We start from the raw sequence: 24406 nt of genomic DNA, 5'->3' as shown, positions 1-24406 counted from the left end.
CGTTTGACAGGCTGCGTTTCGGAACGTCTAAACTTTCTCTGACTTCTGAATTTTCTGCACTCACGAGTGACTCAGAAAGTCCTTTGAAGAAGAACTAGGGAATGTTCCTGTTCTGACATCTAGTTGTTTCTTTAGAGAGAGGCTGAGTTGCAGAACGTCTCAACTTCTGACATCTGAATTTCTGCACTGAAGAGTGACTAAAAGTCCTTTGAAGAAGTACTAGCGACTGTTACTTTTGTATGATTAAGCCTTTCTGAAACCGCCACCAGAACTGAATAAACTACTTTTAAAGATATCTTGCAATTTCTATGAAGATCTTGAGATAACCCTATAGGCCATCCAAGCCTGACCCACCCAAGACTGCCGGTCATACTGCTCGCTGAGCGGGAACAATGATATGCCGAACGGTAATCTGGTTTAGACCGCATGGGAATCATCACACATCACCAGATGCTTTAGCCAGTAATAATAGATCATGACATCAAGTCACACGCATTGGGTTGCAAAATTCCTGGATCGTTCAATAAATTTCCCTGATTTTCCAAAAATTCTGGTTTGAGGATTCTGGATTTCCTGCTTATTCCCTTCTGATTCCAGGAAACCTCCAACCAGGAATTTGAGGAAAACCTGGGAAATTATTTAAAGTTCCAGGAATTGTGCAACCCTACACACGCACATATTCTCAGGCATTCCCATGGGGCTCTCTTGGACTGATGCCTCTTTATGTTCATCTTCCTTTGGCATGTGACACGTGCCTGATTTTCCACCACTTACACTTCCAGCTGCACTCACTGGTAAATCAACGCAGAAGGTGATTGGTTTTCAGTAGCCCAAGTTGTGACACTTGGGCTTAGTGCACTAGTGTGACCTTTGTTGTACTCTCACTTCATAACAACAACACGAGGGAGAGGGTTGAAGAGGATGTCTTTGGTAGTTTATTAATCAAAAGCCAAGAAAACAAAATGGTTGCTAATATTTTAAGTCCAAGGTTTCAGATGAGTTAATTAACGCAAGGTGTCTAAGTTCCTCGGTGTACATATCACTGACAAACTGAAATGGTCCATGCACACAGACAGTGAGGTGAAGAAGGCGCAACAGTGCCTCGTCAAAAATGTGGCTTGTCATCCAAAACCCTCACTAACTTTTACAGGTGCACAATTGAGAGCATCCTGTTGGGCTGTATCACTGCCTGGAACGGCAACTGCACCGCCAATAACCGCAGGGCTCTCCGGAGGGTGGTGCGGTCTGCACAACGCATCACCAGGGGCAAACTACCTGCCCTCCAGGACACGTACAACACCTGATGTCACAGTAAGGCAAAAAAGATAATCAAGGACAACAACCACCCGAGTCACTGCCTGTTCACCCCGCTTCCATCCATTAGGTGAGGTCAGTACAGGTGCATCAAAGATGGGAAAGATATTGAAAAACAGCTTCTATCTCAAGGCATCAGATTGTTAAACAGCCACCACCAGCACAGAGAGGCGGCTGCCTACCTACAGACTTGATATCATTGGCCACTTTAATAAATGGAACACTAGTCACTTTAATAATTACATATCTCGCATTACTCATCTCATATGTATATACTGTATCCTTCACTATCTATTCTTTACTATCTATTGCATCTTAGCCGCTCTGTCACTGCTCATCCATGTATTTTATGCTTATATATTCTCATCCCATTCCTTTACTAGATTGTGTGTATTAGGTTTTGTTGTGGAATTTGTTAGATATTAGGTTTTGTTGTGGAATTGTTACACATTACCTGTTAGATACTGCAGCACTGTCGGATCTAGAAGCATAAGCATTTCGCTACACTCGCAACAACATCTGCTAACCATGTGTATGTGACCACTTCGAAATGAGCTGTTTTGCTAGCTAGCTTTCTAGAAGGCTGCTCACTTGCACGAGGTGACTTGGTGATCAGTGTGCCCGAGAGAGACCGCGCGCACAGCTCCTGTGTGCGTGTGGGTGAATGGGAACAATGGAAAACCTTCGGGGAATATGAAGGTTGTTGCAATCTAAAGCACTAAATAGGTATTACTACAAGGTTCTACATGTTTCTGTTGTTGTTATGATGAGTTTGCATACTGATAGGAATTAATACAGTACAGTATGTAATAAATATAGGAACAGTATATACAATGATAATTAATGGTGATAATAGTGAGATACGTGATGCATTTAAAAAGGTTTGTTATTTTGTCCATTTAAAAGAGATAAAGGACTTATTGAGCCATTGAAATATACTGGTTTATCAAACAATTGTAACAGCTACCTAATTTGAGAGAATATATTGTGCATTTGTGAAACATATTTTGTACCTATGTAAATGGTTGATGATTTGATAAGAAAAGACTCATTACAAGTGATGAAGCTGTAGCCACATCTCCATGTGACTTATTTATATATTTCTCCCTTTTAGGGGTATAACACAAACATTTAGTTTCCAACATCGTGAAGACCTAAAACTAATCCTAACTTGTGATGTGTTTAACCACAGTGGCTAGAGAGTGTTTAACCACAGTGGCTAGAGAGTGTTTAACCACAGTGGCTAGAGAGTGTTTAACCACAGTGGCTAGAGAGTGATTAACCACAGTGGCTAGAGAGTGTTTAACCACAGTGGCTAGAGAGTGTTTAACCACAGTGGCTAGAGAGTGTTTAACCACAGTGGCTAGAGAGTGTTTAACCACAGTGGCTAGAGAGTGTTTAACCACAGTGGCTAGAGAGTGTTTAACCACAGTGGCTAGAGAGTGTTTAACCACAGTGGCTAGAGAGTGTTTAACCACAGTGGCTAGAGAGTGATTAACCACAGTGGTTAGAGAGTGTTTAACCACAGTGGCTAGAGAGTGTTTAACCACAGTGGCTAGAGAGTGTTTAACCACAGTGGCTAGAGAGTGTTTAACCACAGTGGCTAGAGAGTGATTAACCACAGTGGCTAGAGTGTTTAACCACAGTGGCTAGAGAGTGTTTAACCACAGTGGCTAGAGAGTGATTAACCACAGTGGTTAGAGAGTGTTTAACCACAGTGGCTAGAGAGTGTTTAACCACAGTGGCTAGAGAGTGTTTAACCACAGTGGCTAGAGAGTGTTTAACCACAGTGGCTAGAGAGTGATTAAGCACAGTGGCTAGAGAGTGATTAAGCACAGTGGCTAGAGAGTGATTCGGCCACAGCTTCGGGGTCTTGTTTACTCCACCAATGGGATAATCCCCTCTTACTGAAACTGGTCCCTAAGTGGCTTGAGATGAGGAGGCGTGCGTCGCCTCACGTCTCTGGAGCTATTCCTGTTGTGTGAAAGGCTGCGTCCTGCTGGTGCAGCAGCGGTGACATTTCGGAGTGTTAGCTCACAGTAACTTCACACTAGGACAGTGACAGACGCACGTAGCGCCAAATCATGTCAAAGACGCACAGCTGCAGCCACATACCTGCAGATTTTTGTAATAGAGATTGAAAGAAAAAAAGAGATTCTTCCAGAAATAGGTACTCCTCGGGAGTACTAAACTCTGATCCATAATCTGTATGTAGAAGCATTGGAAGACCAGACCATTTCTTTTTTTCAACAATTGAACAGACCAGGAATCTGGACTAGCGTAGCAGTGACCTTTGTTAAAACTTGTTTTGGGATAGGGTGCAGCATTTTCACTTTTGGATGAATAGCGTGCCCAGAGTGAACTGCCTCCTACTCAGTCCCAGATGCTAATATATGCATATTGTTATTAGTATTGGATAGAAAACACTCTGAAGTTTCTAAAACTGTTTGAATGATGTCTGTGAGTATAACAGAACTCATATGGCAGGCAAAAACCTGAGAAAGAATCCAAACAGGAAGTGGGAAATCTGAGGTTTGTCAACAGTCTTTAGAACGTGGTTTCAGGCTTCTCATGTGAAGGGGGGCCGGATGGGAGCTGTTTTACTAAGGGGTCTGCCTACAGCCTCGTTCTCAGTCACGCTCTTTCACTTGAGAGGTTGCTCTCGTTCCAGTGCATTTCTACAGACAATGGAATTCTCCGGTTGGAACATTATTTAACTTTAATGATAAAAACATCCTAAAGATTGATTCTATACTTAGTTTGACAAGTTTCTTCGACCTGTAATATAACTTTTTGAACGTTTCGTCCGAATGGACCAGATCGCGCTTTTGGATTGTTTACCAAACTCCCTAACAAAAGAAGCTATTGGACATAAATGGACATAAATTATGGACATTATCGAACAAAACAAGCATTTATTGTGGAACTGCGATTCCTGGGAGTGCATTCTGATGAAGATCATCAAAGGTAAGTGAATATTTCTAATGCTATTTATGAATAATGTTGACTACCCAACATGGCGGAGATTTCTCTGGCTGGTTTGGGCTCTGAGCGCCGTTCTCAGATTATGCTTTTTCCGTAAAGTGTTTTTTAAATCTGACACAGCGGTTGCATTAAGGAGAAGTATATCTAAAATGTCATGTATAATAGCTGTATTTTCATCAACATTTATTATGAGTATTTCTGTAAATTCATGTGGCTCTCTGCAATATCACTGCATGTTTTGGAACTACTGAATCTAACACGCCAATGTAAAATAAGATTTTTGGATATAAATATGAACTTTACCGAACATGAAGTCCTATGAGTGTCATCTGATGAAGATCATCAAAGGTTAGTGATTCATTTTATCTCTATTTGTTTTTATAGTGACTCCTCTCTTTGGCGGGAACAATGGCTGGGTTTTTATGTGACTTGGTGGTGACCTAACGTAATCGTTTGTGGAGCTTTCGCTGTAAAGCATTTTTGAAATCAGACACTGTGGCTGGATTAACGAGAATTTTATCTTTAAAATGGTGCCTAAAACTTGTATGTTTGAGAAATTTGATTTATGAGATTTCTGTTGATTTGTATTTGGCTCCCTGCAATTTTATTGGCGGTTGGCGAGCCAGTCCTAGACAGGTTAACCCACACCATATCATTAGGGTAATCTGTAGCGAGCAAAAGAGTGCGTTTTACAGAGGCCAATTGGGAGAGGTTGGTTTGTGCCAATTAGGTTATCCACAGCAGCTCTCTTCTCCCACTTGGCAACGCCCACGTCACAAACAATGATTCCTGTCCACGATACTGAGCCTTGTCCTCGAGCACAAAACTGTAGAGCATGGCTCTTCTTTCCAGTAAAATTTGCACTCTTCATTTCTACAACCTAACATACTACGAGTGAATCAAATTGTAATCAATGAAGTTTAGCATGGTTGGGCTATTACAGTCTGGTCATACAGAAAGGGGGCTGAACACCAGAAGAAATAGAACAAGGGAAAAACATTTAAGTAACTTGTCCACTCTTCCTATGCTAAATGATCAGCAATAGCCCAATGGTAAAGCTATAAGAGCAGATGACAAGGGAACAAGGTCTCCTGTTCAAAGACGCTCTGAAATCACTTCCTGTGCCCTTCACATTTACCCTACTGCTGACTCCGCAACCTGTACTGAGCTTCCCCGCCTCTCTCGCTCTCTCCTTAACACACAGGCACAATTAAGCCAGCTGCGTCACCTCAAGGGGATTGGACTAACTTTCCATTAGCACATCACACACTGCAGAAGAAACGGGCTTGGTTGGATTAGATCATGTGCAGATAACACAACAAGCACCAGCGTGTCCCGGTCAGGGAGAGGAACACAGAGAGCTGGACATTGTAGCCCTATCCTCCCTACAGAGGCAATGGGAATGACAGTGAATGACAAAACGTGTAAGAGTGCGTTTGTGTGTGCGACCACACTTGAGAGACTCAGACGTGGTCTGAGACAGAAAGAATGGGTCAACTGACTGGGTCAACACTCATTTGTGATAAAACATGAACATGAGACCCAGTTGTGTGTGTTGGGCAAAGGAAAGCAAAATGTATTGAATGCATGGAGCTTTACAGTTTACATGGAGTGAATTGATACTCCTTTTCACCACTAGGGGGACCCTGGCACACCACATCTGGTTCCTGCAGCCAAGGCTCTACTTCTCAGGCTGTCAGAACGTCTCGTTGACTGTGCCAACCCTAGCAATTCAGCCAGTTCGCACAATTGCAATACGTTTTTGTCAATGGCATTTCTTCCAATGCTTTGAGCATACAAATGAATACAGGATCTCTATGGCTTTCTCAAGCCACGTGTAATGGTTCTGTTCCAGCTTCAGGTGATATGGAGGCAGGGCAGAGGCAGTTAAGTCCTGATCGTTTACCCTCCAGACAGGGTCACGTCCAGTCCAGTCATCTCCCTATCCAAAGCTCCTCCAGTAACCGAGCTAAGCTCAGTGGCTGCCCGGGCCTAGCTGAGATGTTAAACGGTCTCTCTCTCACCAGCTCTCCTAGAAAACACCTGACCAGCTTAATGGAGATCAGCAGTGGCAGTTGTGGTAGCTGAGCAGGTGTGTGTACGTGCACTCCTGTGTGTGTGTGTGTGTGTGTGTGTGTGTGTGTGTGTGTGTGTGTGTGTGTGTGTGCGTGTGTGTGTACCTCGGCTCTGTAGGGGAGGAAGAGGGCGCTGGCCAGGTTGCCGGTGATGCCAGAGAGGACGTAGACGATGGAGATGCGGACCCAGCCAGCCAGCTTCTCCAGGTCTCTCAGGATAGTCATCTGGAACACTACGGACACCAGGCAGTGGAGGAGGCTTCATAGGGAAAGGGAAGAGGCCAGTCAGAGGACAACGCATGGAAATGTACACACATACTGTAGGCTTATACTATATTAACATGCACGCACACACACACACACACACACACGTTGTTAACATAAACACACACACACACCTGAACCCCAGCACGTGCTGTAATCTCCTCACTAAGTACCGATATCTGAATCATGTGGAGGCATCCTCTCTACGCAGTATTTGCTGTTAAGGCCATACTTAGGGACACAATGGGATATCCCTGAGCTTTCACTGACCATGTAAACCGACAAGGAACAATCAGAGCCGTGTAGTAGGCTACAACTAGGGTTAAACAAAGTATTAAGGGTCCAGTGCAATCAAAAACGGGATTTTTCTGTGTTCTATATACATTTCCACACTGAGGTTGGAATAATACTGTGAAATTGACACTAATGCCCTATTAGTGTCAGAACTGCTTGAAATTTGAGCCTGTTTTGGTGGGCTGGACTTTTGGCAAGAATTTAGCTAAGACTATTTTGTAGTGCTTTTATAGGCAGAGGGGTTTGGAACTCTTTCTTATTCTCTCTTTCTTAACTCATTCTCTTTCTCTTAACAAATTTACTGCCTGGGGATGTCAAATGTACTGCCTGGTGATGTCAAATGTACTGCCTGGTGATGCCAATAAAAGCACTACAAGATAGTCTTAGCTAAATTCTTGCTTGAGAAATTTCTCTTTGCTAAGAAGAGATTTTTGACAATAAATATATTTTATCACAGTAAGATACTTAATTGTTACCCAGAAAGGGCTGCATTGGACCTTCAACAGACTATTAGAGAGATTTTCCTGGTCAGGTCAAGTGGTCGGCAAAAACCCATCACTACCTATTTTTAAAATGTTATTTAACCTTTATTTAACTAGGCAAGTCAATTAAGAACAAATTCTTATTTACAAGGACGGCCTAGGAACAGTGGGTTAACTGCCTTTTTCAGGGGCAGAACGACCAATTTTTACCTCGTCAGCTCAGGGATTCGATCTAGCAACCTTTCTGTTAGTGGCCCAACGCTCTAACCACTAGGCTACCTGCCGGCACTAAGTATTGATGTGACTACAGTGAGCTGACCTGAGGTCTACATAGTCTTACTGTCAAGCACTTTAGGCTAAAAACAATGTCATGTATAACAAGTACTTTAGAAATACAGTGTATGATTACCCTGCGTGTAGGAACAAGGAGAGCCACAGCCTGTAGACCTGGTCAGGGACGTCAGGGTTGAGGAAGGGCAGGAGGCCACACACCTCATCCAGACAGTGGATCTGTTAACGAAGAGAGACCGGATCAGATGGGGAGCTGGCTGTCATGAAACAAACCCTGTAAACAACGCCCACACAGGACAGACGGACGGACACACACCCACCTACCTGGGAGCAGAGGGTGGCCTCCTCGTGGAAGTAACCGTGCATGAAGGAGCAGTACTCTCTCGTAGTTATCTCACACCGGCCCTTAGTTCCTATGCAGCAGGGTCGTCCCTTGAGGTTACAGTCCATGTGTCTGTAGCCTGTCAGGTTCGTCTTGCGGGGGGAGGTACAGATCTGGGATCAGATGGAGGGAAGGTGAGAAGAAGCTAGTGTTGGTTTCCACTGATCCAAGACCTGAGGTTACGATGGTTCTGTAACCTCTCATCCACTGCTGTATTTTAATACCAGGGGCTTATACTGTACAGTGAGGTGCAGCATTCTGTAGAAATGGAATGTATAATGATGTCTGTTCACGCAATACATGTTAGCAGGGCTGTCAGACGGAGCATAACTCTGAATGATCCTCCTGTCACTCACCGGCCAATGTGTGATGTCATCGGGCCAGACGTGAGGCTCTGCTGAGGCGGGCTCTTCACAGGTCCTGTTCCCAGCATGCATCAGGAAAACAGATAGCAGGAAGACACTTTATGATACCCTCGAGTTAGTTTTACCTTGTCAGGTCAGGACAGTGTGTGTGTGTGTGTGTGTGTGTTACCACTGTAATCGTTATAGTAGAACAGTATCAAAGACCGTACCTGGGGTCCTGGTGACACACAGAGCCTGATGACCTCAGAATGTCCACATCTTCATCCTTCCATTTCATGAAGGTGGCCAATGACTCCTACACACAGACCAGAATAAACACAGCCAGACACAAGTTGATCCTCTTGTTTCTAGTTTACAAGCATTCATCTCTCGGTGGCAGGAGAACATATGTGTGAGTGTGACACAGAGAGAGAGAGACAGACAGAGAGAGAGAGACAGAGAGAGACAGAGGGAGGGAGAGAGAAAGAGGGAGTGTAAGTGCGTGTGCTCACTGCTCAATGGTTGTCTATATTGTAATTGTTTTTAATAACCTGCCCAGGGACTGCGGTTGAAAATTAGCCCGGCTGGCTAAAACCAGCACTTTTACTGAAACGTTGATTAATGTGCACTGTCTCTGTAAAAATAAAATAAAATAAACTCAACTCAAATAAATAAACTCAACTCAAGTGAGAGTACAATAGTGGTTTGTGTGTATGTGTGTGGGTCTACTACAGTATTTGTGTGGGCCTACAATAATACATATGCATGCGAGCGTACTGCCTACGTGTCTGTTTGCGTACCGAGCAGTCGTTGCTGAGGGTCTGGACACAGCCCGAGTTGTCGTTCTGTACACAGCAGCCTGACTCTCTCTCCTGGTCCTTGGCTTTCTGGATGAGACTGACTATCTGGCTGTCCTTGCGGATACACGGGGAGAACTTGGCCCCAAGGTGGATTAGGTCATCCTGTGAGGGGGAACAGAATACAGGAATACATTGTTAATCCAGCAACCAGACACATATTTGACATAGCTACCAAAAATAGTTAACCTAACCTGGCAACCCCAGCACAGTTAACCTAACCTGGCAACCCCAGCACAGTTAACCTAACCTGGCAACCCCAGCACAGTTAACCTTACCTGGGAATCCAATAAAGTTAACCTAACCGGGCAACTCAGAACCAGGGCCAAAGAAGAGTTAGGCTTACTGGCCTGGCCTTTGTTTTAGCTGGTCGTTAGACCTCTTTTCTGTATTGTAAGTAGTCAAGCGATCATATTTTGATAGTCAACCATACAAAAGGTAGTACCTAGTGCATCACAGTACAGAACAGACAAAGCTAGTTATCCACCAAAACCCCAGCTACAGTTATTTGAGCTATAGCCACCCACTAGGCTAGTCGTGTGGGACCCTTTACACTCTTCATACTGTGGCCTATGTGGGATGATGTGGTGGAGCCATCATCTCACTTGATCAGAAAACACCCACTTTTTCACACCCACATTTTCACTTGACACCCTACATACATAAACTGTAACATGGGTGACTGACTGTCAGCCCACCACATTCTCTGAAATGAACATTCTGTATCACTCTACAAGTGGATATGAACCTGACAAGTGTGAAGTTTCTCAAGGCAAAATTAAGTCAGTAAGTGTGAATGAGTCAGAAAGTCCTTTGGAACCATCAAAGTACTTCAATACAGTCAGAAGGCACACTAGCACAGTCAGAAGGCACACTAGCACAGTCAGGAGGTACACTAGCACAGTCAGAAGGCACACTAGCACAGTCAGAAGGCACACTAGTACAGTCAGAAGGCACACTAGCACAGTCAGAAGGCACACTAGTACAGTCAGAAGGCACACTAGCACAGTCAGAAGGCACACTAGTACAGTCAGAAGGCACACTAGCACAGTCAGGAGGCACACTAGCACAGTCAGGAGGCACACTAGCACAGTCAGGAGGCACACTAGCACAGTCAGAAGGCACACTAGCACAGTCAGAAGGCACACTAGCACAGTCAGAAGGCACACTAGCACAGTCAGAAGGCACACTAGTACAGTCAGAAGGCACACTAGTACAGTCAGAAGGCACACTAGTACAGTCAGAAGGCACACTAGTACAGTCAGAAGGCACACTAGTACAGTCAGAAGGCACACTAGCACAGTCAGAAGGCACACTAGCACAGTCAGAAGGCACACTAGCACAGTCAGAAGGCACACTAGCACAGTCAGAAGGCACACTAGTACAGTCAGAAGGCACACTAGTACAGTCAGAAGGCACACTAGTACAGTCAGGAGGCACACTAGCACAGTCAGAAGGTACACTAGCACAGTCAGGAGGCACACTAGCACAGTCAGGAGGTACACTAGCACAGTCAGGAGGTACACTAGCACAGTCAGGAGGCACACTAGCACAGTCAGGAGGCACACTAGCACAGTCAGGAGGTACACTAGCACAGTCAGGAGGCACACTAGCACAGTCAGAAGACACACTAGCACAGTCAGGAGGTACACTAGCACAGTCAGGAGGTACACTAGCACAGTCAGGAGGCACACTAGCACAGTCAGAAGACACACTAGTACAGTCAGGAGGCACACTAGCACAGTCAGAAGACACACTAGTACAGTCAGAAGACACACTAGTACAGTCAGAAGACACACTAGTACAGTCAGGAGGCACACTAGCACAGTCAGAAGGCACACTAATACAGTCAGAAGGCACACTAGTACAGTCAGAAGACACACTAGTACAGTCAGGAGGCACACTAGCACAGTCAGAAGGCACACTAATACAGTCAGAAGGCACACTAGTAAGTACACTATAGTAAGTGAGTAAATAACTAGTTAATAAGAACTAGTGAGTGAGTCCAGAACTTCTTTAGCGTGTCCTGTTGAAACCTAAGTGCGTCTCCCACCAACACCACAGACCACCGCAGACGTAGCCCATCATACAGCCCCACCTGTAAGACTAAAAAGACATTCAGTATGTATGACATGTGCGATAGAAGAGCAGTGACTCACAGAGCCGGGGCCGATCCAGAAGTTCTCCTGCTGGATGAACTTGACGCTCTCATAGATGCCTTTGTTCTTCAACACCTGTGGAGGGAGACCAAGAAAACACAGTCAGGAGAAACAGCGCAATAGATCACTAAGGTAGCCATTGTGGATCAAAAGAGGTATGCCAGGAGCCACCACAGAAACCATTGGATTACAGAAGCCATTTTGTATCTTATTAGGGGGTCCAGTTGCCTAGGCCCTATGGGACTCCTCACCAGTTCAGATGTGGAGTGTTGGGCGAACCCCACAGGGGCAAAGCCATAGGTAGCACAGGCCAGGATGGTGATGACCACGTGGACAAAGGTGATCCAGTAGGTGAAGTACGGTCTGAGGGACACGACACAGCAGGGTTGTTTTTCTTATTTGATTGGATCGTTTGAAAATGTACACAACGATATCGCTGCAGAGCGAAAATCACATGTATGTGGTTCTCACAGACGAATGAATGCCCACGAAATGTGAAGTACTAGGTGTGGATTGTGTGTGTGAAAGTACTGTACGTATTCATATGCGTGTTTCCTTTCCCTCCTCACCTGTGGCTGCTGAAGTCGTCCAGCTGTTTCTGCACCTGGCTGCTGATGCTGCGGCGGTAGTGACGGTTGAGCCAGTTTCCCACCACGCCCATGCCGTACTGCCGCTTGGGCTTGTCAAAGGCAAAGTGCTTGACCTGGGAGGCGATACGACGCCCCCGCTGCTGTGACCTGGCCTTCTCAATATGCATGGTGGGGGCTTTAGACACATCCCTACTGGGGGAGGGGCAGAAAGAGAGACACAGGGAAAGAGACAGACAGACATACAGAGAGAGACACCGAGAGAGAGAGAGAGAGAGAGAGAGAGAGAGAGAGAGAGAGAGAGAGAGAGAGAGAGAGAGAGATACAGAGAGCGAGAGAAACAGAGAGCGAGAGAAACAGAGACAGAAACATGAGGCAAAGGGAAGGGTTGAAAGAGGGGAGGAGAGAAAGACAAACTTACAGTCAAAAACTGTAGAAGCCAATGAGACTTTATCAATCTATGTCTTTTAATCACTCTCCCCATCCCTCTAATGGAGGCTACTTACAGGCTCTGGTAGGGCTCATGGTGATCTCCATAGGAAGCTGACATAGGGGGAGACTCGAACACATCATCAGCCATGGTGTACAACTCATCATGGGCATCCACCTGAGACAGAGAGTTGACGTGGGGAGAATGTTACTGAGAGACCCACATATGGACTCAACCAGTCCATATACATCACTACATACTCCATCACACGTCTACTATCCTCCCCTACACCATCATCCCCCTCAACCAGTCCATATACATCACTACATACTCCATCACACGTCTACTATCCTCCCCTACACCATCATCCCCCTCAACCAGTCCATATACATCACTACATACTCCATCACACGTCTACTATCCTCCCCTACACCATCATCCCCCTCAACCAGTCCATATACATCACTACATACTCCATCACACGTCTGACTCCAACAGCACAGGATATGGCTTTCTGAACTTCCAAGTACTTTCTTAACATTCAAGAAAATCTCAAGACAACTTCTATTCACCCTTCATCCCTCCACTAACTGTAACACCTACTATTCATCCCTCCACTAACTGTAACACCTACTATTCATCCCTCCACTAACTGTAGCACCTACTATTCATCCCTCCACTAACTGTAACACCTACTATTCATCCCTCCACTAACTGTAGCACCTACTATTCATCCCTCCACTAACTGTAACACCTATTATTCATCCCTCCACTAACTGTAACACCTACTATTCATCCCTCCACTAACTGTAACACCTACTATTCATCCCTCCACTAACTGTAACACCTACTATTCATCCCTCCACTAACTGTAACACCTACTATTCATCCCTCCACTAACTGTAACACCTACTATTCATCCCTCCACTAACTGTAACATCTACTATTCATCGCTCCACTAACTGTAACACCTACTATTCATCCCTCCACTAACTGTAACACCTACTATTCATCCCTCCACTAACTGTAACACCTACTATTCATCCCTCCACTAACTGTCGCACCTACTATTCATCCCTTCACTAACTGTAGCACCTACTATTCATCCCTCCACTAACTGTAACACCTACTATTCATCCCTCCACTAACTGTAACACCTACTATTCATCCCTCCACTAACTGTAGCACCTACTATTCATCCCTCCACTAACTGTAACACCTACTATTCATCCCTCCACTAACTGTAACACCTACTATTCATCCCTCCACTAACTGCAACGCGTACTATTCATCCCTCCACTAACTGCAACACCTACTATTCATCCCTCCACTAACTGTAACACCTACTATTCTCCCCAACCCTTATAGCCCTCACCAGCCCATACATCTCTCCAGACTACATCCCTCCATCTCTCTCACTCCAAAAGGTACATCCAGCAGCCGGTCCATTACTTTGGGGGCTGGACTGTGATTCATCTGGAAGCACATACAGACTGCTGGAGGAGAGAGACGTTGATGTGAGGCACACTCTCCGCAGCCGATGTGAGTAAGACCTTTAGACAGGTCAACATACACAACGCCGCAGGGCCATACGGATTACCAGGACGTGCACTGAGAGCATGCGCTGACCAACTGGCTAGTGTCTTCGCTGACATTTTCAACCTCTCCCTGTCTGAGTCTGTAATACCAACATGTTTTAAGCAGACCACCATAGTGCCTGTGCCCAAGAACCCTAAGGTTATCTGCCTAAATGACTACCGACTCGTAAAACTCATGTCTGTAGCCATGAAGAGCTTAGAAAGGCTGGTCATGGCTCACATCAACACCATCATCCCAGAAACCCTAGACCCACTCCAATGTGCATACCGCCCCAACAGATGATGCTATCTCTATTGCACTCCACACTGCCCTTTCCCACCTGAACAAAAGGAACACCTATGTGAGAATGCTATTCATTGACTACAGCTCAACGTTCAACACCATAGTGTCCTCAAAGCTCATCAATAAGCTAAGGACCCTGGGCCTAAACGCCTCCCTCTGCAACTGGATCCTGGACTTCCTGACGGGCCGCCCCCAGGTGGTAAGGGTAGGTAATAACACATCCGCCACACTGATCCTCAACACAGGGGCCCCTCAGGGGTGCGTGCTCAGCCCTCTCCTGTACTCTGTGTTCACTCATGACTGCACGGCCAGGCACGACTCCAACACTAGTGTGAACGGTCCAGTACATCACTGGGGCCAGGCTTCCTGCCATCCAGGACCTCTATACCAGGCGGTGTCAGAGGAAGGCCCTAAAAATTGTCAAAGACTCCAGCCACCCTAGTCACAGACTGTTCTCTCTGCTACCGTACGGCAAGCGGTACCGGAGCGCTAAGTCTAGGTCCAAGAGGCTTCTAAGCAGCTTCTACCCCCAAGCCATAAGACTCCTGAACATCTTGTCAAATGTCTACCCAGACTATTTGCATTGCCCCCTCCCCTCCCCTCCACACCACTGCCACTCTCTGTTGTCATCTATGCATAGTCACTTTAATAACTCTACCTACATGTAAAAACTACCTCAACTAACCGGTGCCCCGCACATTGTACCGGCACCCCCTGTATATATATTTTTTTTATTTTTTTTACTGCAGCTCTTTAAATACTTGTTACTTTTATCTCTTATTCTTTTTTTTTATTTTTAAATTTTTTTATCCCATTTTCTCCCCAATTTCCGTGGTATCCAATCGCTAGTAATTACTATCTTGTCTCATCGCTACAACTCCCGTACGGGCTCGGGAGAGACGAAGGTCGAAAGCCATGCGTCCTCCGAAGCACAACCCAACCAAGCCGCACTGCTTCTTAACACAGCGTGCCTCCAACCCGGAAGCCAGCCGCACCAATGTGTCGGAGGAAACACCGTGTACCTGGCCCCCTGGTTAGCGCGCACTGCGCCCGGCCCGCCACAGGAGTCGCTGGAGCGCGATGAGACAAGGATATCCCTACCGGCCAAACCCTCCCTAACCCGGACGACGCTATGCCAATTGTGCGTCGCCCCACGGACCTCCCGGTCGCGGCCGGCTGCGACAGAGCCTGGGCGCGAACCCAGAGACTCTGGTGGCGCAGTGCCCTAGACCACTGCGCCACCCGGGAGGCCCTCTTATCTCTTATTCTTATCCTTATTTTTTTAAACTGCATTGTTGGTTAGGGGCTCGTAAGTAAGCATTTCACTGTTGTATTTGGAGCATGTGACTAATACAATTTGATTTGAGAGGAGAGGAGACCCAAAATAGCCACTTGACATTGTGTTAATTATCTCATCTGTGTAATCTAGCACAGTGGCTAAGCCAAGACGGCCTGCTTTCACCTGGAACACAGAGCACAAACAGATACATATAGAAGAGACAGAGAGAGACATATAGAGGAGACAGAGAGAGGCATATAGAAGAGACAGAGAGACATATAAACTCAGCAACAAAAAGAAACGTCCTCTCACTGTCAACTGCGTTGATTTTCAGCAAACTTAACATGTGTACATATTTGTATGAACATCAGATTCAACAACTGAGACATAAACTGAACAAGTTCCACAGACATGTGACTAACAGATATTGAATAATGTGTCCCTGAACAAAGGGGGGGTCAAAATGAAAAGTAACAGTCAGTATCTGGTGTGGCCACCAGCTGCATTAAGTACTGCAGTGCATCTCCTCCTCATGGACTGCTCCAGATTTGCCAGTTCTTGCTGTGAGATGTTACCCCACTATTCCACCAAGGCACCTGCAAGTTCCCGGACATTTCTGGGGGGAATGGCCTTAGCCCTCACCCTCCGATCCAACAGGTCCCAGACGTGCTCAATGGGATTGAGATCCGGGCTCGTCGCTGGCCATGGTAGAACACTGACATTCCTGTCTTGCAGGAAATCACGCACAGAACGAGCAGTATGGCTGGTGGCATTGTCATGCTGGAGGGTCATGTCAGGATGAGCCAGGTTTGTGCCCATAGGTGACATTGTTGCTGATGATGTCTGGTGAGGAACTGCCTTACAACAAGCCTACAAGCCCTCAGTTCAGCCTCTCTCAGCCTATTGCGGACAGTCTGAGCACTGATGGAGGGATTGTGCGTTCCTGGTGTAACTCGGGCAGTTGTTGTTGCCATCCTGTACCTGTCCTGCAGGTGTGATGTTCTGATGTACCGATCCTGTGCAGGTGTTGTTACATGTGGTCTGCCACTGAGAGGACGATCAGCTGTCCGTCCTCTCTCCCTGTAGCGCTGTCTTAGGCATCTCACAGTACAGACATTGCAATTTATTGCCCTGGCCACATCTGCAGTCGTTATGCCTCCTTGCAGCATGCCTAAGGCACGTTCACACAAATGAGCAGGGACCCTGGACATCTTTCTTTTGGTGTTTTCTGAGTCAGTAGAAAGGCCTCTTTAGTGTCCTAACTTTTCATAACTGTGACCTTAATTGCCTATCGTCTGTAAGCTGTTAGTGTCTTAACGACCGTTCCACAGGTGCATGTTCATTAATTGTTTATGGTTCATTGAACAAGCATGGGAAACAGTGTTAAAACCATTTACAATAAAGATCTGTGAAGTTATTGGATTTTTATTAATTATCTTTGAATGACAGGGTCCTGAAAAAGGGCAGTTTCTTTTTTTGCTGAGTTTAGAAAAGACAGACAGAGACATATAGAGGAGACAGAGAGACATATAGAGGAGACAGAGAGAGACATATAGAGGAGACAGAGACATATAGAGACAGAGAGAGACATATAGAAGAGCCAGAGAGAGACATATAGAAGAGCCAGAGAGAGACATATAGAAGAGACAGAGACATAGAGACAGAGACATATAAAAGAGCCAGAGAGAGACATACAGAAGAGCCAGAGAGAGACATACAGAAGAGCCAGAGAGAGACATATAGAAGAGCCAGAGAGAGACATATAGAAGAGCCAGAGAGAGACATATAGAAGAGCCAGAGAGAGACATATAGAAGAGACAGAGAGAGACATGTAGAAGAGCCAGAGAGAGACATGTAGAAGAGCCAGAGAGATATATATAGAAGAGCCACAGAGAGACATACAGAAGAGCCAGAGAGAGACATACAGAAGAGCCAGAGAGAGACATATAGAAGGGCCAGAGAGAGACATATAGAAGAGCCAGAGAGAGACATATAGAAGAGACAGAGAGAGACATATAGAAGAGCCAGAGAGAGACATATAGAAGAGCCAGAGAGAGACATATAGAAGAGCCAGAGAGAGACATATAGAAGAGCCAGAGAGAGACATATAGAAGAGACAGAGAGAGACATATAGAAGAGCCAGAGAGAGACATATAGAAGAGACAGAGAGGGACATATAGAAGAGACAGAGAACTAATCCAAACAAAAACATGCAGTTGGAGGCAGCAAAAGAGGAGAGGGAGAGAAAGGGAGACGACTGAGGCACACAGAGAGACAGACAAACAGAAAGAGAGAAAGCAAGGGAAGGACACAGAGAGAAAGGTAGATGGAGTATCATTACCTTGCTGAAGAAGACGGACCCGTGAGTGTCTGCTGAGTCCACAGTATCCTCATCCAGCAAGCTGGGCCGGGCGAAGCTCCGCCGGCGGAAACTACGACTTGTCTGGGAGCCCACTAGACCTGAACCACCCTGAACCACACACACAACCAGGACATTTGCGGGACAACATCGCATACTAGCATGTGGGGAGAAACAACTCAACTCAAATATGACTGTGAAGTACAGTACAACATACACAGATCAACATAGCAGTCTTTTAAGCGAAAAATCTATATTTATGTCAGGCACGTACACACAAAACCATCAAATATTAATCTGTATTTCGCTCAATAGCAACACACTCTTGAATGTACACTCAAAGGTAGTCTAGTTTCCCCTAACATTCCCCAGCACCCGCTCACCCTGAGTAGGTTGGACGCTGCTCGTATACTCATGCGGGCGACAGACTCCCTCTTGCGTCGGGGCAGGTGGGCGTAGCCCCCGGAGCGCTGGGAGGAGAACCCCGGGGTGACGGGTCTCGTGTGGGGGGTACGGGGAGGTCGGTCCGTCTCATCCGGACAGCGGAACGCTCGCCCCCGCGCTAGGGGGTCCACAATCTGGGGGGGGGGGGGGGAGAGGCGGACAGACAGAGCAAGTTCACGCTGATTAAACAGAAACAAACTAAATAATTAACTGTCACATCATTAGCTACATCACAAAAGAAGCTGCATTGTAAAGCTGAAATCCTGAAGAGGTGACATTTAAACTCGCTGGAGGAAACTAAATCAGGAAAACGCTGCACTCTACAAGAGTTGACACAGAATTACACTGACGGCTCCACATGAAAGTGTTACTGATGTCACAGTGACATTCACACACCTTTAATCCATCTACTAGGAGTGTTCTGTGTGTGTGTGTGCACGTCTGTGTGTGTGTGTGCGCACGTCTGTGTGTGTGTGTGTGTGTGTGCACGTCTGTGTGTGTGTGCACGTCTGTGTGCCCGAGGTATCAGTCAGCGTGAGTGTGTCAGAAAGAATGTAGAAGCTTGTTATGCAGTCTTACCCGAGGCTTCATAGGAGTTGACAGAGAGCAGAGGAGAAAGATGAACAAAAAGAGATTGGGAGAGAGAGGAATAGACAGACAGAGACAGAGACAGAAATAAGGGGGCAGAGAGTGACAGACAGACGGAGAGAGACAGAGAGAGAGTCGTGGAGACGAATTAGCACCCAGGAGCGGGTGTGTTGGAGTCAGAGGAGGAGAGCAGAGTGTGTGGGGACTAACAGAAACAATACGTCTAGCTGGGGCTCAGACGTAGCCAACCTCCTGTCACCACGGTGCCCCGCTCTGCATTATTTATGGCAGGCAGAGGGTGCACTTCACTTCCCCTTGAGCGGCACTACCGCCGCCCTTCCTCCACCTGCTCTCTGTGATCTCTCCATTCTGAGCAGAGGTCCAAAAGCCGGAGTCCAGTCGGATGTCTGACACCGAGACAAGTGATGACGGTTGTTGATGATAGCGTCTTGTTAGGTAAAGTTGATTTGATTGTGCAACAAATACAGTGTCCCCGTCTACAAACAACCCCTATCCCTCACTCCCTGGGCACTTCATGTAGATCACAAAAGATGTGGATAGTAGTACCTTTCCTTGCCACTTACTTTATTGCTAATACGGTGCATTCAGAAAGTATTCAGACCCGTTGACGTTTTCGTTACAGCCTTCTTCTAAAATGGATTAAATAAAGTTTCCCCCCAATCAATCTGCACACAAAAAAGCATAATGACAAAGTCAAAACAGGTTTTTAGACATTTCTGCAAATGTATATATATATAAAAAAAAAAAAAAAGGAAATAACTTATTCACATAAGTATTCAGACCATTTGCTATGAGACTTCGATATTGAGCTCAGGTGCATCCGGTTTCCATTGATCATCCTTGAGATGCTTCTACAACTTGATTGAAGTCCACCTGTGGTTAATTTAATAGATAGGACATGATTTGGAAATACACACACCCGTCTATATAAGTTCCCACAGTTGACAATGCATGTCAGAGCAAAAACCAAGCCATGAGGTTGGAATTGTCCGTAAAGGAATTGTCCATAGAGCTCAGAGACAGGATTGTGTTGAGGCACAGATCTGGGGAAGGGTACCACAACATTTCTGCAATATTGAAGGTCCCAAAGAACGCAGTGGCCTCCATCATTCTTAAATGGAAGAAGTTTGGAACCACCAAGACTCTTCCTAGAGCTGGCCGCCCGGCCAAACTGAGCAATCAGAGGAGAAGGGCCTTGGTCAGGGAGGTGACCAAGAACCTGATGGTCACTGACAGAGCTCTAGAGTTCCTCTGTGGAGATGGGAGAACCTTCCAGAAGGACAACTATCTGTGCAGCTCTCCACCAATCAGGCCTTTATGATAGAGTGGCCAGACAGAAGCCACTCCTCAGTAAAAGGCACACGACAGTTCACTTGGAGTTTGCCAAAAAGGTACCTAAAGACGATCAGACCATGAGAAACAAGATTCTCTGGTCTGATGAAACCAAGACTGAACTCATTGGCCTGAATGCCAAGCGTCAACTCTGGATGAAACCTAGCACCATGCTGTGGGGATGTTTTTCAGCGGCAGGGGCTGGGAGATTAGTCAGGATCGAGGGAAAGATGAACGGCACAAAGTACAGAGAGATCCTTGATGAAAACCTGCTCCAGAGCGTTCAGGACCTCAGACTGGGGCGAAGGTTCACCTTCCAACAGGACAACGACCCTAAGCACACAGCCAAGACAACGCAGGAGTGGCTTCGGGACAAGTCTCTGAATGTCCTTAAGTGGCCGGGCCAGAGCCTGGACTTGAACGCAATTGGACATCTCTGGAAATAGCTGTGCAGCGACACTCCCCATCCAACCTGACAGAGCTTGAGAGGATCTGCAGAGAAGAATGAAAGAAACTCCCCAAATACTGGTGTTCCAAGCTTGTAGTGTCATACCCAAGAAGACTCCAGGCTGTAATCGCTGCCAAAGGTGCTTCAACAAAGTACTGAGTAAAGGGTCTGAATACTTATGTAAAAGTGATATTTCAAATTTTTTTTATGTTTAATGTTTATGTTTATGTTTAAATGTCTAAAAACCTCAATTGAATCCATTTGAGAATAAGGCTCTAACGTACCAAAATGTGGAAAAAGTCAAGGGGTCTGAATACTTCCCGAATGCACTGTACCTACCCAGTTCTGTCAGACCTAGGGGCTAAGAGCCTACCTTGGGCATCTTGTTTGCGGCGGGTGAGTCCAGGCCCTGGTCCATGCTGATGGGGAGCTCTGGCTCTCTGTACTGGGCCTTGAGCTTGCCGTAGCGCTGGCTGCAGTGGCGCAGGCTCTTCCTCTGCCATAGCTGCTGCTTGGTCTCACAGTCCTCACCCACCCCGAACCAACCTGCTGCTTGGGCTGTAACTTGGGCTGTACTCCTGGAGGAGGGGGAGGGAGAGACAGGGGAAGAGAGAGAAGAAGGAAAGGGGAGGGAGGGAGGGACAGGGGAAGAGAGAGAAGAAGGAAAGAGGAGAGAAGGGAGGGAGGGAGGGAGGGAGGGAGGGAGGGAGGGAGGGAGGGAGGGAGGGAGGGAGGGAGGGAGGGAGGGAAAGGAAAGTTGGTGGGAGGAATACAGAAGAAAGAGGGAGAGACAGTGAGGTGTAAAAGAGAGAGGGAGGGAGGAGAGAATACAACTTGATTACATCCAACATTCCAAACAGTCAAAAAAGGAAATCCCCCACTACATGCCCCCTCCCCAAAAAAACGTCTCAAATCCCACTGGATGAGAAAGCCAGCATTCCCTCCCCTCTGAACTTCTTCTCCAATGGGGTTTGAGAAGGAGGAGAGGATGCGAGGAGTACGCAATTGAGATTCTCCCACTGTCTTTTCTCTCTCTCTTCCGTTTCTCTCTCTGCCGCCATCTGTTAATCTACAGCCTCTTTCCACCCCCCCAACCCCATCACATCTTCTCATTCTCTATTTCTGTTTGCACTCGTCATCTTCCTCCTCTCTCACCCTCACTGCCCCTGAAATCCTCCTATAACCCCTTTCAGCTTTTTCTTCTGCTCTCCATTAGTTTCTTCCTCCCTCTTCTTCTTCCCTCTCTCTCTCTTCCCTCTCTCTCCACCCCCACTTACCTGCGTATGCTCTGAGACAGGGAGGTCTGTCTGTGGAAGGCTGCCCTCCTGTCCCCAACAGAGTGACCACCACCATCAGCACCACTGTCAGACAGAGGACTGGCCTGCTGCTGGCTCTCACTCTTCTTCAGGGACGAACGCAGGGGCTGGACAGAGGGACAGGGGAAAGAGCAGAGGGTCAGTATACAGGTAGGCTTACTGAGTATTATCCTAGCTCAGAGAGTCAGTATACCGCAGGCCGTGGAAGTAAAGGGCACTTGAAATGGATTGGCTGAATATAAATGGAATTCACGCGATCACTGGTATGCTACTGGGCGAAATCTTCACTTGTGGTGTGTGAATAATTTGAAGATCGTGTAAATCGTGCATTGTCGTCAATGGAACATTTGGATGGAAATGTGTGTTAAGTGCATGATTCTTTTGTTATGATTCAGTCAACAGCGTTCCATTGCCTGTAGTGATTACAACTATCCGGTTTAGCTCAGATCAATCACCTTACTCCGGAACAGAAGTGTAAGAATGGCAAAGTACGGAGTTCTTTTTCTGAGACTGCAGCAAAATGCATAAATCATTTTTTACAAACATACGAGTGATACTAGGGAAACATCAGAACATCCTCAAGCTTAATATTTTTCCATTGTAATGTTATTTCATTTTGTATTGCATGTTCTTTCAAAGCCCATTCATGTCTTTAGCGGCGACTTGGCTAACGACTTGTGGAGTCACTGTGGAGTCAACGGAGTATTGTGAGAGACATGTGAGCTGCCTGTGTGTCAGCCAGCAGGGGGTGTGCTTAGCTAGCCAGCCTGCCACCAGAGGCTCTTTGTTGGGGAAACCCCCTGTGTAGTGACAGTGCTCACACACACACTTGTGTTCTCACACATGCACTCTCCCTTACACTCTCCCACCCACCGTCCCCCGCACACACCCTCCCCCATCCCTTTCCTACACACCCTCTCCGCAGGCAGACTCCTAACACTGATGACTTTTGACAAGTAATGGTGCAGGGAGTTCTTCATGCGTGATGGAGCAGATCATTTTGGGCAAAATAACCACTTAATCTGAAGGAGTCCCCTGGGGTGCGCCAGTCCAGCCAGACAGAGACAGTGAGGAGATGTGAGTTAACCAGGAAAATGGATACATGTACCCAAAAACTAGCTAATGTGACTACATTAGACCAGATTCGCTTTCAAATTGCTGTTTGAATTTTGGGGGCAATTTTGTCCAGTTCAATTTTGTCCAGTTCAGAAAAAACCCTGGCCCTATTTATAAAGCCCAAAATGTAAAGACAGGAATGTTAACAGGGCATATCTCGGCTTTGCTATAGAGTAGCTAGTCATGAGTGACCGTGCAACACTAGGATGAGTGGACTGGGGGACTGGGGGGGGCTGGTTGGGATATGGCTGGCCCGTTGCCCATAGACACCAGCAGCTGTCCCAAATGCCAGACTTCCCCCAATGAAATGACATACTGTATATGAAGGTACTGTATATGAAGGCAAGGAAGATAGCGTTCTCCTCTATAGTAAAAAGGTTTTCAGTTGGGGGCTGAAACTCTGACTATACTACCAACTGTAAAAGTTTGCTTGCCAATTCTTCCCTTTCCTATTGAAATGGCCTTCATCAGGGCATCAACTGACATTTTCCAAGTACAGACCATGTTTCTATAAAGAGGGGTCATCATGGAAAGATCAGGTCAAAGGGGTACCTGCTTGACCGTTTCAGCTCCCTCTTCAACACTCTCTTCTTCCTCTGGTGCAGGGATGGTTATGACCAGACTGGGCGGCTTCTTGCTCTTCAACCGGCTGTCTGATTGGCTGCCGTTAGGAGGCGGCTCCCCCCCTTCCTGTGACGCCATCCTATCTGAGTTCTGAGGGCAAACAAAAGTCAAATTGATTAATGGCATGTTTGAGATGGAATCTTCAAACTTGCATTTCGGATTTCTTTCTTCCAGCTAAAAGAGATGTGAAACCAGCTGTGACCCTTTCTTTCTTTCCTCAATCATATCACCTCTATTTCTCAGTAGCCTACAACTTCCACTTTCATTCTCAACTTGCGCAAATGTGGTTCCATTTACAAAGACAAGACTGATCTACTCAGACACGTCCTACTGAAAAGACAAACAACACCGACAGGCACTTTGAACCATTCAGGAACTAACTGAAGTAGCTACTTTAACACAAACATATTAGCCAAATGACAAAAGGAACTCCTATCTGCAACAAGGAAGGACACATTGCCCTGCTGAAATAACCTTTCACATGTGTATAGGGAAGGGAAACCACTGGATCTGAACACCACCCTTTTTGTTGAA

At 46.3% G+C, this 24406-nt stretch overlaps 1 protein-coding gene across 4 annotated transcripts in view; it reads right to left on the bottom strand.

Moving 5' to 3' along the window:
* LOC139567557 (inactive rhomboid protein 2-like) overlaps positions 1-24406 on the bottom strand; it is a 43917-nt gene that overhangs the window by 3199 nt on the left and 16312 nt on the right. For 3 of the 4 annotated variants that reach the window (XM_071388907.1, XM_071388908.1, XM_071388905.1), the window contains 15 exons: positions 23801-23962; positions 22094-22239; positions 21190-21394; positions 18367-18561; positions 17966-18094; positions 12541-12641; positions 12017-12229; positions 11699-11810; positions 11448-11522; positions 9232-9393; positions 8662-8747; positions 8444-8507; positions 8030-8200; positions 7824-7924; positions 6480-6633 (listed from right to left, as the gene is read on the bottom strand). In XM_071388907.1, coding sequence (XP_071245008.1) covers positions 6480-6633; positions 7824-7924; positions 8030-8200; positions 8444-8507; positions 8662-8747; positions 9232-9393; positions 11448-11522; positions 11699-11810; positions 12017-12229; positions 12541-12641; positions 17966-18094; positions 18367-18561; positions 21190-21394; positions 22094-22239; positions 23801-23950 — 2064 coding nt within the window. In that variant the 5' untranslated portion in view covers positions 23951-23962. The remainder of the gene's footprint in view (positions 1-6479; positions 6634-7823; positions 7925-8029; positions 8201-8443; positions 8508-8661; positions 8748-9231; positions 9394-11447; positions 11523-11698; positions 11811-12016; positions 12230-12540; positions 12642-17965; positions 18095-18366; positions 18562-21189; positions 21395-22093; positions 22240-23800; positions 23963-24406) is intronic. The other variant, XM_071388906.1, reaches the window with a different exon arrangement.

Source organism: Salvelinus alpinus, chromosome 2 (genome assembly GCF_045679555.1).
Source record: "Salvelinus alpinus chromosome 2, SLU_Salpinus.1, whole genome shotgun sequence".
In the NCBI taxonomy this organism is placed as follows: Eukaryota; Metazoa; Chordata; class Actinopteri; order Salmoniformes; family Salmonidae; genus Salvelinus; species Salvelinus alpinus.
Note: the sequence above shows the minus strand (reverse complement) of the source record. Positions and strands in the feature narration are given on the sequence as shown.